The sequence below is a fragment of the Pongo abelii genome, chromosome 3 (genome assembly GCF_028885655.2).
Source record: "Pongo abelii isolate AG06213 chromosome 3, NHGRI_mPonAbe1-v2.0_pri, whole genome shotgun sequence".
Taxonomy (NCBI): Eukaryota; Metazoa; Chordata; class Mammalia; order Primates; family Hominidae; genus Pongo; species Pongo abelii.
The window spans coordinates 25,793,551-25,813,369 of record NC_071988.2 but is presented as its reverse complement, the minus strand read 5'-3'; the positions used below and the strand labels follow the sequence as shown (position 1 = coordinate 25,813,369).

General features: G+C 36.7%; 1 protein-coding gene across 17 annotated transcripts in view; it reads right to left on the bottom strand.

The window, feature by feature from the left end:
• Positions 1–19,819, bottom strand: part of TBC1D19 (TBC1 domain family member 19) — a 211,270-nt gene that overhangs the window by 91,136 nt on the left and 100,315 nt on the right. For all 17 annotated transcript variants that reach the window (XR_008524383.2, XR_008524384.2, XR_010139637.1 and 14 more), the window contains 2 exons: positions 14,065–14,139; positions 2,911–2,973 (listed from right to left, as the gene is read on the bottom strand). Coding sequence is in view for 14 of the 17 variants with exons in the window: in XM_054553803.2 (XP_054409778.2) it covers positions 2,911–2,973; positions 14,065–14,139 (138 nt within the window). In the remaining 3 variants the exon portion in view is untranslated. The remainder of the gene's footprint in view (positions 1–2,910; positions 2,974–14,064; positions 14,140–19,819) is intronic.

Below are 19,819 nucleotides of genomic sequence, written 5' to 3'. Positions count from 1 at the left end.
TAGTGTAAACACTTTGTTGTCATTTCAACAATGTGTACAGTAGCTTCACCAAGAGTCCATCTCAAGAAATGACTTTCTTTGTTTATCCTCAAGAAGCAACTCTTCATTCATTTAAGTTTTATGATGAGATTGAAGCAATTCAGTCACATATTGAGGCTCTACTTCTAATTCCAATTATCTTGCTTTTTCCACCACAGTGACTGTTACTTCCTCCATTGAAGTCTTGAACCCCTCAAGGTTATCCATGAAGGTTAGAATCAACTTCTTCCAAACTCCTTTTCATGTTGATATTTTGACCTCCTCTCATGAATCACAAATGTTCTTAATGGCATTTAGATTGGTGAATCCTTTCCAGAAGGTTTCAATTTACTTTTCCCAGATCCATCAGAGGAATCACTATCTATGACACTATATAGCCTTACAAAATGTATTTCTTAAATAAGATTGAAAGTCAAAATGACTCCCTTATCCATGGGCTGCAGAATGGATGTCGTGTTAGTAGGCATGAAAACAACATTTATCTCCTTGTACATCTGCATCAGAGCTTTTGGGTGACTATGTGCATTGTGAATGAGCAGTAATATTTTGAAACGAATGTTTTTTTCTGAATAGTAGGCTTCAACAGTATGTTTACAATATTAGGTAGACCATGCTGTTAATAGATGTGCTGTCATCTAGGCTTTCTTGTTCCATTTATAGAGCACAGGCAGAGTAGATTAAGCATATTTCTTAAGGGCCCAACGATTTTTGAAATGGTAAACGAGCACTGGCTTCAACCTAAAGACACCAGCTGCATTCACCCCAAACAACAGAGTCAGCATATCCTTTGAAGCTTTGAAGACAAACATTGACTTCTCCTCTCTAGCTATGAAAGTTCTAGATGGCATTTTCTTCCAATGGAAAGCTGTTTCATCTACACTGAAAAATCTGTTGTTTAGTGTAGCCACCTTTATCAATGATCTTTGCTAGACAGGGACAATTTACTGCAGCTGCTACATCAACACTTGCTGCTTCACCTTGCATTTTTTAAGTTATGGAGATGGCATTTTTCCTTCAACCACATAAACCAACCTTTGCTAGCTTTCAATTATTCTTCTCCAGCTTCCTCTCCTCTCTCAGCCTTGATAAAATTGAAGAGATTTAGGGCCTTGCTCTGGATTAGGCTTTGGTTTAGGGGAATGTCATGGCTAGTTTGATCTTCTATTCAGACTACTAAAATTTTCTCCATATCATCAACAAGGCTGTTCTCCTTTCTTATCACTCACGTGTTCACTAGAGTAACACTTTTAATTTCCTTCAAAAACTTTTCGTTTGCATTTACAACTTGGCTGTTTGGTGCAAGAGGCCTAGCTTTTGGCTTATCTTGGCTTTGGGCATGCCGTCCTCACTAAGCATAATCATTTCTAGTTTTTGATTTAAAGCCAGAGACATGTAACTTCCATTCACTTCAACATTTCAAGGCCACCACAGGGTTATTATTGGCCTAATTTCTATATTGTTGTGTCTCAGGGTATAGAAAGGCCTGAGGAAAGGGAGAGAAATGGGTAATGGCCAGTTGGTAGAACAATCAGAACACATGCATTTATCAATTAAGTTTGCCATCTTAAGGGTGCAGTTTGTGGCATTCCAAAATAATTACAGTAGTAACATCAAAGATCACTAATCACAGATTACTAATCAAATATAATAATAAAGTTTGAAATATTGTTAAGAATTACCAAAATGTGACTCAGAAATATGAAACAAGCTCATGCTGTTGAAAAAAATGGTGCTGATAGACTTGCTCAATGCAGGGTTGCCACAAACCTTCAATTTGTAAAAATAACAATATCTGTGAAGCACAATAAAGCACAATAAAGTGAGATATACCTGTATATTCAAACATTTACTGAGTACTAAGAATTAGGTACAGGGCTACATATTAGCTACATAAACAAACTTTTAGAAGAAGATTTTTGTATTCTCCAACTTTTAATTAATAACTAACTTTATATTAAAATGGAATTTTAAGTCCACTATTTAAAAAAATAAAAAATTTTAATTATGCATTTGAAATCACAAGAATCTCTTAAAATTGTTTCTGGGTTTATTTAAAATTTTAGCTTTATAAATAAGTCTTATAAAGTCTTTATACTTTAGCTCTTGGAACATATGATAAACCTTCTTGAGAGATGCTTATTTAAGTTTATATTCTCTCTTAAACATATATACACCACAACACCATTATCAAACAAAAACCTGCTCATACAAACAGTGGGGACCAATTTACCTTTAATCAAGCAGAAATTGCTGTGTAGAATCTAGGTATTTCCTCTATGACATTTGTATTGACATTCATTCAAAATCAAATTATTAATATGTACATATAATCTTTTTAAAAAAGAACATCATGTAGGCAATTCTATATAAATTACATATTTTCTATTTATGATAAATGATTTTATTCTAGATGTGAAAAAGTAAGAATCCAAGCATCCACAATATCTGCAAATGAAATGATCAAAGGATAATCATGACACTCCAAATTGATTTTGAAACATTATTTTTTCAATATCTTTAATTTTAAAAGTATAATGCAAAATGCTTTCTCCAAACATCTTGGAATGGCTTAAATACGAATTTGACATCTGATTTAAGCATCTGTGCCAATAACAAAGATAGAAAACTTACCTGCCAATACCTCCTTGTTGTACCATATATGACAAAAAGAAACAATTGGGAACTCTTATTCTCCTATCTAATTTCACAGTAAAAACAAAAGGTAATCTTATCCCAAACTTAGAACATTTCATCTGACAAGCATGCCATGGATTACAAAAAGATTTAGTCAACAACAGAGATATCTCCTAAAGTATCATGATATAGAGAACCTAAAACAAGAACACTATATATGTTAATTTTTAAACTTACCTGATATAAATAATCTTCAAATACAAAATAATAATCATCATTGCTTGCTGTCAACTTCACATCCTATAATTAAAAGTAGACAGTACTGAAAAGAACTCAAATGGATCTGTCTGTAGTACTATAGCATACACACATATTTAGAAGCACTACTGCAATAAATTTATTACTTTATGATTATAAAGTTCTCAATTATATTTTATCATTGCTATGTATTTACTGAACTAATATATGTGACACATGATTTGACCTTGAATTCCTCATACTTTTTAAGGTCCCATTAGTAATTCTTTAATATTTATTTCAATTTTATCTCCTTTTAATCTAATATCTAGATGGCTTAAAGCTAGAAAAGAAAAGCGGATGCAATCATAACATCCAGAAGCAACCATAACGATCTGGCCCCAAATTACTGTTCCACTCTCACTGTTCAAGTCCAAATTCTTGCCATTCCCACAAAAGACCAAATAGCTTCCATGTCTTTGTGATTATTCATTTGCAAGTCACCACTTGTTACTGAGAGAGCAAGAACGTTGATTTTCTGTATTATGAGTTTAAGGGCCAGTTCACTGACTTCCCCTGGATAGCATATTAGTTTCCTTCTTTAAATATATTCCTATTCTCACTTTCTGACTTGAGTCTACCTTAATGATTTCTATGAGCCTCCCTATGACACTTAGCCACTTTGAGCTCCAACATCTTAAATGATTTTTGTATACGTAGTACCACCACAGTGCTTAGCACCTAAATACCCAATACATGTTTGATGAGTGAGTAAAAATAAATATGATAAAATTATTAATAGAAATTAATTATCTTTTCCTGTGATATAATTCATCAGTATATAGGTACCCCTCTCCAATAACAAGCAAACAAATGAACAAAAGTCTAGAAAAATGAACTAAAACATTTGTGTTTCCCCCTGGATTGTCTCTGAATATTATGTCCAGAGTTGGAACCTGCTGCTTGTGTGCTTCAGTGTAAAGAACATAAAATTCCAACAGATTTAAGTAAGATTTGAAATCCAGTTCTACTACTTTTAGCTGTATGACTTTGGTCAGTAACTCTGAGCCTAGATCTCCATATCCATAAATGAGGATACCACCCCCTACTTCAGAAAGGATGGGTAAATGCCTAGCACAGTATCAGATAAAGAGTAAACATCCAGAAAGCTTTTTTAAAAAAATTCACCAAAAGCCCTTTTACTTATAATAGTGTTCATCTATTTACAAGTAAATATAGATCCCAAACCTTACATGTATCCAAAATCTCCAGATGTAAGTATACCATGCTTTTAGACCCAATATATAATCAATTCAACAAGTACTGATTGATTGGTTGGGATGAAGGATACGAAAATCAAAACTTCAAAAAACAAACAAAAAAAAAAGAAGACAAACAATAAATGTTTACCATCAAGAAGTCTACAATCTCACTGGCAAGATAGTAAAAACATGGGAAAATCACAAAGAAATGTTACAAAAATCCATGGTCAAATAGCTCTAACAGTCTATAAAATTCAACCAGGCTGTTGAGCAAAGTAGCAATCAGGGGAGGATGGAAAGGGTCATAGATGTCTCTGGGGGTAGCAAATGTGTGCTAACTCTGAAAAAACCATAATGACACAGATTAAGGAGAAAGAAACGGTCCAGCCTTCTGTGTCAGAAGACAACCTAGACAAAGGTAGAGATCATGCATTCTCAACAGGGGGATACTATTGCCTCTGTGGGCATGAAAACTGGTTCTTGGAGGTCAACAAATTTTACATATTACAATGGTATGTGGCCGACCAGAGCTCATCCCTACCCATCCAAATCTTATTTTTTGTTATTTACTTTTTCTTATTAGAGAGAAGTTAATTAATCTTTCTCTCCAGGAGCATGATAATGAAGAAAGGTTGAAAAACACTAGTATAAATTATCAGATTATAGTAAATGGTTGAAAACTATAGAAAGTATGGATACAAGGCAAGTTTGTTAATAAAAAAAAAAAAACAGAACCATTTAATAAATTAGCCTAGGGAGGGTTCAATGATGTTCTGTACTCACAACATCATTGGCTCAGAATATCTATGACTTTCCATCCTCCCCGATTGCTACTTTGCTCAACAGCCTGGTTGAATTTTGTAGACTGAGCTATTTGACCATGGATTTTATAACATTGCCTTGTTCCATTTTAAAGAACATTGCCTTGTTCTTTTTAAAGGTTAAAAAGAATTCCACCGTATTTTCAGTTAAATTTAAAATAAGTCTTTGCTATAGGGAGCTGTAATAACACGGATTTTTTTTTAAATGATCATTCCCTTAACGGCTGACTTCAATAATGTTTGGAGTGATTGGCAGAGCCCAACTAAGTCAAAAATAACCAGAGACAGATATCTTCCTAAAAACATTCACGTTGTGCACAGCTTAGATGCCATCAAAACTTTCATTCAATTCCTCAGGCACAAATTACTTCCTTCTTGGAACAGATTTTCTTTACTGACTCAAACTGAAATTTGTTTTGGTGACAAAGAGAACTCTCATCCTAGCACTCCTTACTTTTTTTTAGCTTTTTCACGTGTGAGTTTCCTCTCATTTGATTAGAAAAGAGGCTAACGGTCTTACAGGCCAAAAGATCTCTTACATTTTTGATAAAATAATCCAGTGAGCATAATAATTTGACCTCAAACTTAATAGTAGTACCTGTGATCCAAATCTAGTGAAAAACCTCTGTGAGATACAAGACTTTCCATCAAAGGACTGTATCCTCTCAACTCTCATTTCCACTTACTGTAGATCTTAGTGGTTAAGAATACAGTTCTGAAGTCAGATTGGCTAGGTCTAAATCTTGGCTTCACTACTTAATATGTTAATTTAAACAAATTTCTTTCTTTATCTCAATTTCCATAACTACTTTCTGCTTTGTTATCACACATGTGTCACTATGTTGTTGGTAAGTAAGGAAATGATGTTAGTATAACATGGAAATTGTATTGGTTCAGATGCAATTTTTCTTAAGCAAGAGGAGCTGGAGCAGAGGGAGGAGAATTATAACCAACAGCAGGAAAAAAAAATGTCTTCAGCTCAGCTGCTGCTGCATAGGCATGAGACTTTATAGTTGCTTTTTAAGAACATTAAAAACAGGCATTGGCACTGGGGCTCCCTCTTGAGAGAGGCACGCTCCCAGCCCAGCACATTTCTTCACTGCTGTTCTCTTGTGCTCACCTTAACAGTAGCCCCAGTGGCCCAGAGCACCACTTCCACTTGCATTATTTTAGCATTTCTGTTTTATTATTTTTATACATTTTTAATAGCTCCTACCAGAGCAGCCTGCCTGAGCTGTCTGATTATTCTCCCAGGCCACCAATGATTGCTTTTGTTAGTACTCTGATTACAAAGTTGCAAAAATTTTGAGTGGGTCTACCCCAACCCTGTTTTGCCCATAAGCTCTGTTATTTTTAATGTGTGGTTTTACAGAATGCAAGTTTTTCCGCAGAAAAACAATGCATTCATAATGCATAGCCTAAATGTTGGTATCTGCTACTCTTAGGTAGTTGTATGCACTAAATAGTAATCTATGTAAAGGGTTTAGAATACTATATGGCACTGTAAGCAGTCATTTGTTAGTAATAGTTATTATTACCCCTGGCCATGTTCTACTCAGACACATTTTCAGGTCCTCAATATGTAATCTTCTTTTTCCCATTTCTGAAACCTATAATAACATGACTTTCTCCCTTATATTTCAAATCTAAATTTTAAATCTAAGACTTTTAAACTGCCTAATATTAATTCAGAATTATTCATATCCTATATTACACATAAAGTGTTAGCTACACCAGACCAATCTGGTTCAACTTCTATGTAACAGAGTTATGAGCTGTTTTTCAGTTGCCGTGGACCTCCAGGTTGAAGGTCACGTAACCTGAGCATGGCCAGATGAACCAAGCCTGCAACCACAGGTGGAACATATGTGACAGGACTAAAGAGTGGGGTCTGAATTAAGAAGTGGACATCACATGGCAGTATCCAGGATTTAATCAGATCAAGCCCTGGCATCACCCCATGGCAGGATCCAGTCCAATCAAACCTTTCTAACTACAAAAACCCAGTGCTTTGGTGCTTGGCTTTCTATTGTGTACTGGAAAACGGACCCTGTTTGGCTCAGTGATGAAAGCATTAACTCAGCTCTCAACTTGATTATCAGATGCTTGGAGGCAAAAACTCAATGTGTCTCTGCCTTAAAACCTGAGATATACTTAGCCATATGTCTAGAAACTAAAAGAAATTAAAAATTAAAAATGACGGAGGGAGGAGCCAAGATGGCCGAATAGGAACAGCTCCGGTCTACAGCTCCCAGCGCGAGCGACGCAGAAGACGGGTGATTTCTGCATTTCCATCTGAGGTACCGTGTTCATCTCACTAGGGAGTGCCAGACAGTGGGCGCAGGTCAGTGGGTGAGCGCACTGTGCGCCAGCCGAAGCAGGGGCGAGGCATTGCCTCACTCGGGAAGCGCAAGGGGTCAGGGAGTTCCCCTTCCAGGGGTGACAGACGGCACCTGGAAAATCGGGCCACTCCCACCCGAATACTGTGCTTTTCCGACGGGCTTAGGAAACGGTGCCCCAGGAGAGTATAGCCCGCACCTGGCTCAGAGGGTCCTACGCCCACGGAGTCTCGCTGATTGCTAGCACAGCAGTCTGAGATCAAACAGCAAGTCGGCAGCGAGGCTGGGGGAGGGGCGCCCGCCATTGCCCAGGCTCGCTTAGGTAAACAAAGCAGCCTGGAAGCTTGAACTGGGTGGAGCCCACCACAGCTCAAGGAGGCCTGCCTGCCTCTGTAGGCTCCACCTCTGGGGGCAGGACACAGACAAACAAAAAGACAGCAGTAACCTCTGCAGACTTAAATGTCCCTGTCTGACAGCTGTGAGGAGGGCAGTGGTTCTCCCAGCACGCAGCTGGAGATCTGAGAACGGGCTGACTGCCTCCTCAAGTGGGTCCCTGACCCCTGACCCCCGAGCAGCCTAACTGGGAGGCACCCCCCAGCAGGGGCAGACTGACACCTCACACGGCCGGCCAGGTACTCCAACAGACCTGCAGCTGAGGGTCCTGTCTGTTAGAAGGAAAACTAACAGAAAGGACATCCACACCAAAAACCCATCTGTACATCACCATCATCAAAGACCAAAAGTAGTTAAAACCACAAAGATGGGGAAAAAACAGAGCAGAAAAACTGGAAACTCTAAAAACCAGAGTACCTCTCCTCCTCCAAAGGAACGCAGTTCCTCACCAGCAACGGAACAAAGCTGGACAGAGAATGACTTTGACGAGCTGAGAGAAGAAGGCTTCAGACGATCAAATTACTCCGAGCTACGGGAGGATATTCAAACCAAAGGCAAAGAAGTTGAAAACTTTGAAAAAAATTTAGAAGAATGTATAACTAGAATAACCAATACAGAGAAGTGCTTAAAGGAGCTGATGGAGCTGAAAACCAAGGCTCGAGAACTACGTGAAGAATGCAGAAGCCTCAGGAGCCGATGCGATCAAATGGAAGAAAGGGTATCAGCCCTGGAAGATGAAATGAATGAAATGAAGCGAGAAGGGAAGTTTAGAGAAAAAAGAATAAAAAGAAACGAGCAAAGCCTCCAAGAAATGTGGGACTATGTGAAAAGACCAAATCTACGTCTGATTGGTGTACCTGAAAGTGACGGGGAGAATGGAAACAAGTTGGAAAACACTCTGCAGGATATTATCCAGGAGAACTTCCCCAATCTAGCAAGGCAGGCCAATATTCAGATTCAGGAAATACAGAGAACGCCACAAAGATACTCCTCGAGAAGAGCAACTCCAAGACACATAATTGTCAGATTCACCAAAGTTGAAATGAAGGAAAAAATGTTAAGGGCAGCCAGAGAGAAAGGTCGGGTTACCATCAAAGGGAAGCCCATCAGACTAACAGCGGATCTCTCAGCAGAAACCCTACAAGCCAGAAGAGAGTGGGGGCCAATATTCAACATTCTTAAAGAAAAGAATTTTCAACCCAGAATTTCATATCCTGCCAAACTAAGCTTCATAAGTGAAGGAGAAATAAAATACTTTACAGACAAGCAAATGCTGAGAGATTTTGTCACCACCAGGCCTGCCCTAAAAGAGCTCCTGAAGGAAGCGCTAAACATGGAAAGGCACAACCGGTACCAGCCACTGCAAAATCATACCGAAATGTAAAGAACATCGAGACTAGGAAGAGACTGCATCAACTAACGAGCAAAATATCCAGCTAACATCATAATGACAGGATCAAATTCACACATAACAATATTAACTTTAAATGTAAATGGACTAAATGCTCCAATTAAAAGACACAGACTGGCAAACTGGATAAAGACTCAAGACCCATCAGTGTGCTGTATTCAGGAAACCCATCTCATGTGCAGAGACACACATAGGCTCAAAATAAAAGGATGGAGGAAGATCTACCAAGCAAATGGAAAACAAAAAAAGGCAGGGGCTGCAATCCTAGTCTCTGATAAAACAGACTTTAAACCAACAAAGATCAAAAGAGACAAAGAAGGCCATTACATAATGGTAAAGGGATTAATTCAACAAGAAGAGCTAACTATCCTAAATATATATGCACCCAATACAGGAGCACCCAGATTCATAAAGCAAGTCCTGAGTGACCTACAAAGAGACTTAGACTCCCACACATTAATAATGGGAGACTTCAACACCCCACTATCAACATTAGACAGATCAACGAGACAGAAAGTCAACAAGGATACCCAGGAATTGAACTCAGCTCTGCACCAAGCGGACCTAATAGACATCTACAGAACTCTCCACCCCAAATCAACAGAATATACATTTTTTTCAGCACCACACCACACCTATTCCAAAATTGACCATATACTTGGAAGTAAAGCTCTCCTCAATAAATGTAAAAGAACAGAAATTGTAACAAACTGTCTCTCAGATCACAGTGCAATCAAGCTAGAACTCAGGATTAAGAATCTCACTCAAAACCGCTCAACTACGTGGAAACTGAACAACCTGCTCCTGAATGACTACTGGGTACATAACGAAATGAAGGCAGAAATAAAGATGTTCTTTGAAACCAACGAGAACCAAGACACAACATACCAGAATCTCTGGGATGCATTCAAAGCAGTGTGTAGAGGGAAATTTATAGCACTAAATGCCCACAAGAGAAAGCAGGAAAGATCCAAAATTGACACCCTAACATCACAATTAAAAGAACTAGAAAAGCAAGAGCAAACACATTCAAAAGCTAGCAGAAGGGAAGAAATAACTAAAATCAGAGCAGAACTGAAGGAAATAGAGACACAAAAAACCCTTCAAAAAATAAATGAATCCAGGAGCTGGTTTTTTGAAAGGATCAACAAAATTGATAGACCGCTAGCAAGATTAATAAAGAAAAAAAGAGAGAAGAATCAAATAGATGCAATAAAAAATGATAAAGGGGATATCACCACCGATCCCACAGAAATACAAACTACCATCAGAGAATATTACAAACACCTCTATGCAAATAAACTAGAAAATCTAGAAGAAATGGATAAATTCCTCAACACATACACCCTCCCAAGACTAAACCAGGAAGAAGTTGAATCTCTGAATAGACCAATAACAGGAGCTGAAATTGTGGCAATAATCAATAGCTTACCAACCAAAAAAAGTCCAGGTCCAGATGGATTCACAGCCGAATTCTACCAGAGGTACAAGGAGGAGCTGGTACCATTCCTTCTGAAACTATTCCAATCAATAGAAAAAGAGGGAATCCTCCCTAACTCATTTTATGAGGCCAGCATCATCCTGATACCAAAGCCTGGCAGAGACACAACAAAAAAAGAGAATTTTAGACCAATATCCTTGATGAACATTGATGCAAAAATCCTCAATAAAATACTGGCAAACAGAATCCAGCAGCACATCAAAAAGCTTATCCACCATGATCAAGTGGGCTTCATCCCAGGGATGCAAGGCTGGTTCAATATACGCAAATCAATAAATGTAATCCAGCATATAAACAGAACCAAAGACAAAAACCACATGATTATCTCAATAGATGCAGAAAAGGCCTTTGACAAAATTCAACAACCCTTCATGCTAAAAACTCTCAATAAATTAGGAATTGATGGGACGTATCTCAAAATAATAAGAGCTATTTATGACAAACCCACAGCCAATATCATACTGAATGGGCAAAAACTGGAAGCATTCCCTTTGAAAACTGGCACAAGACAGGGATGCCCTCTCTCACCACTTCTATTCAACATAGTGTTGGAAGTTCTGGCCAGGGCAATTAGGCAGGAGAAGGAAATAAAGGGTATTCAATTAGGAAAAGAGGAAGTCAAATTGTCCCTGTTTGCAGATGACATGATAGTATATCTAGAAAACCCCATTGTCTCAGCCCAAAATCTCCTTAAGCTGATAAGCAACTTCAGCAAAGTCTCAGGATACAAAATCAATGTGCAAAAATCACAAGCATTCTTATACACCAATAACAGACAAACAGAGAGCCAAATCATCAGTGAACTCCCATTCACAATTGCTTCAAAGAGAATAAAATACCTAGGAATCCAACTTACAAGGGATGTGAAAGACCTCTTCAAGGAGAACTAAAAACCACTGCTCAAGGAAATAAAAGAGGATACAAACAAATGGAAGAACATTCCATGCTCATGGGTAGGAAGAATCAATATCATGAAAATGGCCATCCTTCCCAAGGTAATTTACAGATTCAATGCCATCCCCATCAAGCTACCAATGACTTTCTTCACAGAATTGGAAAAAACTACTTTAAAGTTCATATGGAACCAAAAAAGAGCCCGCATCACCAAGTCAATCCTAAGCCAAAAGAACAAAGCTGGAGGCATCACACTACCTGACTTCAAACTATACTACAAGGCTACAGTAACCAAAACAGCATGGTACTGGTACCAAAACAGAGATATAGATCAATGGAACAGAACAGAGCCGTCAGAAATAATGCCACATATCTACAACTATCTGATCTTTGACAAACCTGACAAAAACAAGAAATGGGGAAAGGATTCCCTATTTAATAAATGGTGCTGGGAAAACTGGCTAGCCATATGTAGAAAGCTGAAACTGGATCCCTTCCTTACACCTTATACAAAAATCAATTCAAGATGGATTAAAGACTTAAATGTTAGACCTAAAACCATAAAAACCCTAGAAGAAAACCTAGGCATTACCATTCAGGACATAGGCATGGGCAAGGACTTCATGTCTAAAACACCAAAAGCAATGGCAACAAAAGCCAAAATTGACAAATGGGATCTAATTAAACTCAAGAGCTTCTGCACAGCAAAAGAAACTACCATCAGAGTGAACAGGCAACCTACAAAATGGGAGAAAATTTTCGCAACCTACTCATCTGACAAAGGGCTAATATCCAGAATCTACAATGAACTCCAACAAATTTACAAGAAAAAAACAAACAACCCCATCAAAAAGTGGGCGAAGGACATGAACAGACACTTCTCAAAAGAAGACATTTATGCAGCCAAAAAACACATGAAAAAATGCTCACCATCACTGGCCATCAGAGAAATGCAAATCAAAACCACAATGAGATACCATCTCACACCAGTTAGAATGGCAATCATTAAAAAGTCAGGAAACAACAGGTGCTGGAGAGGATGTGGAGAAATAGGAACACTTTTACACTGTTGGTGGGACTGTAAACTAATTCAACCCTTGTGGAAGTCAGTGTGGCGATTCCTCAGGGATCTAGAACTAGAAATTCCATTTGACCCAGCCATCCCATTACTGGGTATGTACCCAAAGGACTATAAATCATGCTGCTATAAAGACACATGCACACGTATGTTTATTGCGGCATTATTCACAATAGCAAAGACTTGGAACCAACCCAAATGTCCAACAATGATAGACTGGATTAAGAAAATGTGGCACATATACACCATGGAATACTATGCAGCCATAAAAAATGATGAGTTCACGTCCTTTGTAGGGACATGGATGAAATTGGAAATCATCATTCTCAGTAAACTATCGCAAGAACAAAAAACCAAACACCGCATATTCTCACTCATAGGTGGGAATTGAACAATGAGAACACATGGACACAGGAAGGGGAACATCACACTCTGGGGACTGTTGTGGGGTGGGGGGAGGGGGGAGGGATAGCACTGGGAGATATACCTAATGCTAGATGACGAGTTGGTGGGTGCAGCGCACCAGCATGGCACATGTATACATATGTAACTTACCTGCACATTGCGCATATGTACCATAAAACCTTAAGTTTAATAATAATAAATAATAATAAAAGAAGAAAAAAAAAAAAAAAAAGAAAATGTGGCACATATACACCATGGAATACTATGCAGCCATAAAAAAGATGAATTTGTGTCCTTTGCAAGGACATGGATGAAGCTGGAAACCATAATTCTCAGCAAACTAACACAGGAACAGAAGAGCAAACACTGCATTTTCTCACTTATAAGTGGGAGTTGAACAATGAGAACACATGGACATATGAATGGGAACATCACACACTGGGGCCTGTCAGTGGGTTGGGGGATAGAGGAGTGATAGCATTAGGAGAAATACCTAATGTAGATGATGGGTTGATGGGTGCAGCAAAGCACCATGGCATGTGTATACCTATGTAACATACCTGCATGTTCTGCACATGTATCGCAGAACTTAAACTATATAAAAATAAATAAATGAACATAATATGCATCTTAAAAAAAAAAAAAAAAAAAAAAAATTAAAAATGACTTCAATATAAAGAAAATAAACAAGTAGGCCCTAAAGAATCATAAGATAAAAATATTATTATCCGGTTTTGCTTTTCAGTTGCTTTTTACTTGGTTTGTGTCGAAAGCTTGAATTTAGAGATGTAAGAAATGCTTATCTTAATAAAAAAATAGGAGAACTAGGAAAGAATCATGAAGACAGCTTCAAAGGGAAAGAAGATAACAGAGAATGCAAACTGCAAATTTTGAACACCAACTTTAACTTTACATGTATAAATCTAATCACTTAAAATTACTTTTCAAGGTTAATATATATCATTATACATAGCACAGGCTCTGCATACTGAAGAATCTCAATTTTAAATTATATTAATGAAAGGAAAAACTAAGCTGACTTTTACTTACTTTATAGATTAGACTGTCCACCAAAAGGTCATGTTGTATCACATTGGTCTTAAGCTGCTCATAATACAAGACATCCTAAATTTAAAAGTAAAACAAAAAAATTAAAGGTCAATCACATTTATAAAGTCAGACTCAAACTCATATAATAATCAATAGTACTCTAAACACTAAGAAGGGCAGGAACTCAGTGTTATTCACTACCGTAACCCTCATGCCTGACTAATAGTAGATGTTCAATAAATATACTTACTTCTATCACTTAGGATAATATCTGGCTCCTGGTGAGTATTCCGTCAATATTTGCTAAGTTAACTATAATTTAACTTTAATAGCAAATACAGTATTTATTAAGTACTTATAGGTGCCAGGCACTATTTTACCCACTTTACATGAGTTAACTCATTTAATCCCAAACCAACAAAATGAATTAGGTCAGTGATTATTATTCCCATTTATGCTTGAGAAACTGAAGCCAAGAGAGAAAAGTAACTTGCTATCCAAGGCCATAAAGCTAGTAAGATTTAACCTCAAGAAACCTGGCCCCACAACCTATACAAAAAACTCAGAAGGATTACTTTATACTGCCTTTCTAATATCTAAATTATTACAAAATAAAAAGTTTAAGCATAACAAAGAACTCCTGGTAGTAAAAGCAATCATATAGGATATAAAGTCAGCTTTTAATATTAGAATATGGTCCCATATGCTTGAGCTCAGGAGTTTGAGGTTACAGTGAGTTATGATTGAGCCACTACTCTCCAGCCTGGGCAACAGACTGAGACCCACTCTCTAAAATAAATAAATAAATAAATACAAGAATATGGCCACATAATATTATAAAATCTGATTAACTGCACAACAATGAGATTAGGCTAATATAATAGAGAATAAGAAGTGGAAGAGAGGGAAAATGGAAAGTGGAGAGAATAAGGGAGGAAAGGAAGAAGGGGGAGGAGGGACTAGAAACAGTAATCAAGTTAAGCATCAGGTTCATAGTTGGTCAGGGCATTAAGGATGAAGGTAGGGATCAACTGGGTAATAGTTATGCTAACAAGAGATGGAAATAGTATCTCGTTGCTTTAGCTGACCTGTGTATTCCTCCAAATCCCTCCTTTCACCTCTCAGGCACTTTAGCCCTAGCCTCCTCTCAAACCCAAAGGCAATTTAGCACATGCGGATCTGTATGACTCCTCCTGACCTCACAGAAGGGATGTGGGATAGGGGTCTGAGACAAGGAGGAATATTTACTGCATGTAGCTGCCTTGCCAGGATAAAATCCGACTCTATGTTTCCTGAAATATGATTTCTTCATTGCAAAAGATGTTTAATACATAGTTCTTTGGCTTGAGTCAAAGTGCTTTTTGCCTAATGATGATCTGGGCATTTACTGGCTATTTTTAGTCATTTAAATTTTAATTAAAAAGCCTTAATTGGTCCTCATTGTTTTCATTTTTTAACTAAAGCAAAATTATTTTACTATTTTATTTATCTTCCACTGTATCTACTGAATCTATCTCTCTGGCTAGAATGCAGGCTCCTTAATGGTAGAAACAGCACCTAATTCAAATATCAATTCCTGCCAGTTGGCATAAGTAGAGTAACGCAAAAGCTATGTTTAGGGGTTTGCCTCTATTTAAAAATAAGTTTAAAATTACAAACTAATATATGACCATTAAAATAAGTGAAACAATCTAAAGTAAAATAAAGAAAAAGTTAAACATCCTTTTTCCTTCCATTCAACCATCCCAAAATAACTAATATTATTTGTATTTGGTATTGTATTTGTGGTGTTATTTGTAATTTGTATTCTTCCATGCTTATATCTATCTCCATGCTTATATTACTATGTAATCACAGTTGGGCGTTTTGTGTTGTCGTTTTTCAATATGAAATGGAATCATACCATACTCATTATTCAGCTTCTCTAACCTAATGCTATATCATGGTTTTCATTCTTGTTAAACAATACACATTTAACTCATTCTTTTTAATAGTTACATACATTTAAATATTTTTAAAGCTCTGGTATAGATTTGTCACAATTTGTTTAATCATATCCCTATAGATGGATACTCAGGTTGTTTGTCTCTACAAATAATGTTGTAATATCCTTAGGCGCTATGTTTTTATATCTGCAGAATAAATTGGCAAAGGCAGGATTACAGACTGAAGGCTGTATGTATTTTTTTTTTTTTTTTTTGGAGACGGAGTCTCACTCTGTCGCCCAGGCTGGAGAGCAGTGGCACGATCTCGGTGCACTGCAACCTCCGCCTCCTGGGTTCACGCCATTCTCCTGCCCCAGCCTCCCGAGTAGCGGGGACTACAGGTGCCCAGCACCACACCCGCCTGATTTTTTTTTTTTTTTGTATTTTTATTAGAGACAGGGTTTCACTGTGTTAGCCAGGATGGTCTCCATCTCCTGAACCTGGTCATCTGCCCGCCTCGGCCTCCCAAAGTGCTGGGATTACAGGCATGAGCCACCACGCCCGGCCAAGGCTCTATGTATCTTAAACTGGGCCACAAATTGCCTGACTAATCTCAGAAAAAAAATCAATTCAAATTCCCACCAGCAACATGAGAGCACATTTTATCTATGTACTCACCTCTTTTAAACAATTTCATGCATGAGAAACATCTCATTGTTGTATTAATTTGCACTTTCCCAACTCAATATAGTTGAAGAATCTTTCATATATTTATTGGCCATTTGAATTTCCATTTCAATGATTTGTCATTCATAACATATACCTATTTTTCTATTAGATTATCTTTCTCTTAATAATTTGTTAGATTTGTTGTTTATAAGGAAGATTAACTGTCATTTGTATTGCAAAAATGTGTTACTTGATTTTGGTTTATGGTATAGATTGACAATTTATTTTTATGTTTAATTTTTGTAGGTATATAGTAGATATATATACTTATGAGTTACATGAGATATTTGGATATAGGAATGCAATGTGTAATAATCACATCAGGGTAAATGCCTCAAGCATTTATCTTTTGTGTTACAAACAATCCAATTATAGTCTTTTAGTTATTTTTAAAGGTACAATTATTTTTATTATGGTCACTCTGTTGTGCTAGCAAATACTAGGCCTTATTCACCTGTTCTATTTTTTGTAACCATTAACCTTCCCCACTTCCTCTGCACCTACACTACCCTTACCAGCCACTGGTAACCATTGTTTTATCCTCTATCTCCATGAGTTCAATTGCTTTACTTTTTAGCTCCCACGAGTAAGTGAGATCCAGCAAAGTTTGTCTTTCTGTGACTGGCTTATTTCACTTAACACAATGACCTCCAGTTCCATCCATGTTGTTGCAAATGACAGGATCGCATTATTTTTCATGGCTGAAGAGTATTCTATTGTATATTTGTACTACATTTTCTTTATGCATTCCTCTGCTGATGAACATTTGGGTTACTTCCAAATCTTGGCTATTGTGAATAGTGCTGCAATAAAATGAGAGTGCAGCTATCTCTTCGATATACTTATTTCCTTTCTTTTGGGTATATATGTAGGAGTGGGATTGCTGGATCATATGATATCTCTATTTTTAGTATTTTGAAGAACCTCCAAATTTTTCTCCATAGTGGTTCTACTAACTAACATTCCCACCAACAGTGAAGGAGGGTTCCCTTTTCTCCACATCCTTGCCAACATACATTGACAATTTTTCAAAAGTACTCTATGGCTTTAGGTTTTCTTACTTGCTTTGGGCAAGGCTCCCCCACCACATGCTTATATAAATATTTTCCTAATTTTATTTCTACAATTATCAATTAAAATTTTTTTTAATATTTATAATTCACGTGGAATTTATTCTTCTACCTAGTTATCAAAAGGTCTGTTTTCTTTCAGAAGGCCCTCAGTTATTAAATAAACCATGCATTTCCAATTGAAATAAAATGCTAGACCTGGATCTATTTATGGACTCACCATTCATTATTTTTCATAATTTATTGGGCTATTCTTAAACATTTAATCTCCATAAGAACTTTAAGATAATTTCATCCAGTTAAAAATAAAAATAATTCTCTAATAAATTTGTTTTGGAAAAACTGACAAATTTTATAATATTAAGACTTTCCTGTTTTCATGAATGACATTAAGGCTCTCCACTCAAGAATGATTCAGATCTCAGCTGTGTGACCCTAGGTAAATTAACAAGCTTTTCCCAGCCTCAGTAAAATGATGAAAATAACAGCAACTTCTCTGTAGGTTGACATGAGGAATAAATGAATTAATACATGTAATATGCTCTGAATAGTATCTGGCACAGGGTAAGTGCTATGTAAGAGTTAAACATTATTGCTCTTTATAGAGTATTATAATTTTCCTCATATGGATCCCGTCCTGCTAAATTTGTCTTATAGATATTTTAATGTTTCTACTATTGTGAGGTATTTTTTCACTGTTATATTTCTAATTCATTATTGATAATAGAGAAAAAACTATTGATTTTGTATATTTATTTCATATCCCTGTTTGTAATTTTAAAAAAATCTATTGGGTTTTCTGGGTATACAGTCATGATCATCTGCAAAGAAGATGACTGTATCTCTTCTTTCCCCAAACATAAACCAACTCATTTCCACATCTTCAGCTAGAACCTCAAAAACTATGACAAATAATACTGGTGAATAATCACTGCCTTACTCCCAATTCTAATGAAAAGAGCTTCAACATTTCTGTTTAAATTTATTATTGGTTTGGGGAAATAGTTGTATTATTTTTCAGTAGTTCGTTTAAAGATTTGATTACAAATGGCTGCTGAGTTTTATTAATGTCACTTGACAACTACTGACATAATTGTAACTACTTAAAATATATTGGCTTTCCCTAATATAACCCTTTTAATGTCTAATAAAATATAAAGTAAATTTAAAAACATTGATATTTGTATCTAACAAAGATACTATATACATAATAATTATTTTTTATACTTTTCCTTATTCTCTTGAATAACGTATCACATAGCTTAACAATATTAAATCTTTAGTATATATATATATTTTTTAAATCATATTTTAAAACTGCATTAGCAGAACATGCAGTTTTGTTACATAGGTATATATGTGCCATGGTGGTTTGCTGCACCCATCAACCTGTCACCTACATTAGGTATTTCTCCTAACGCTATCCCTCCCCTAGCCCCCTACCCCCTGACAGGCCCCGCTGTGTGATGTTCCCCTCCTTGTGTCCATCTGTTCTCATTGTTCGACTCCCGCTTATAAGTGAGAACATGCAGTGTTTGTTTTCTGTTCTTGTGACAGTTTGCTGAGAAGGATGGTTTCCAGCTTCATCCATGTCCCTTGCAAAGGACATTAACTCAACTTTTAGTATATTTTATTTAAAATTTTGTTGGATGTTTAATATTCCTGGCTAGAAGATAGAAGTATAGCAGTAATCCAGATAGACAAGTAACCTAACCTCACAGAGCTTTAGACTAAATCAAGGCCTTTGTTATCTGGTGACTTAGGCATAAGCTTGGACAGAGTTCTTAAGAGTTCAGCTGTTCTTTATCAACGATTGTGCAGTATATTTTACTGACACAGGGACAAAATCATATACCTCATGGTCCCTTTATTTTTTCAAAACAAAATTTTTATGTGGATTTTAAATTGTTAGTTTTCTCACAAATGGATGCAAATAGTAAGCTGAATTAAGTAAAACACATTATTTTCCCACCCAATTATAATGCTTAAAGATGTAAAAGCATCTAAACCAGTTATGGGGCTGGTTGCTGC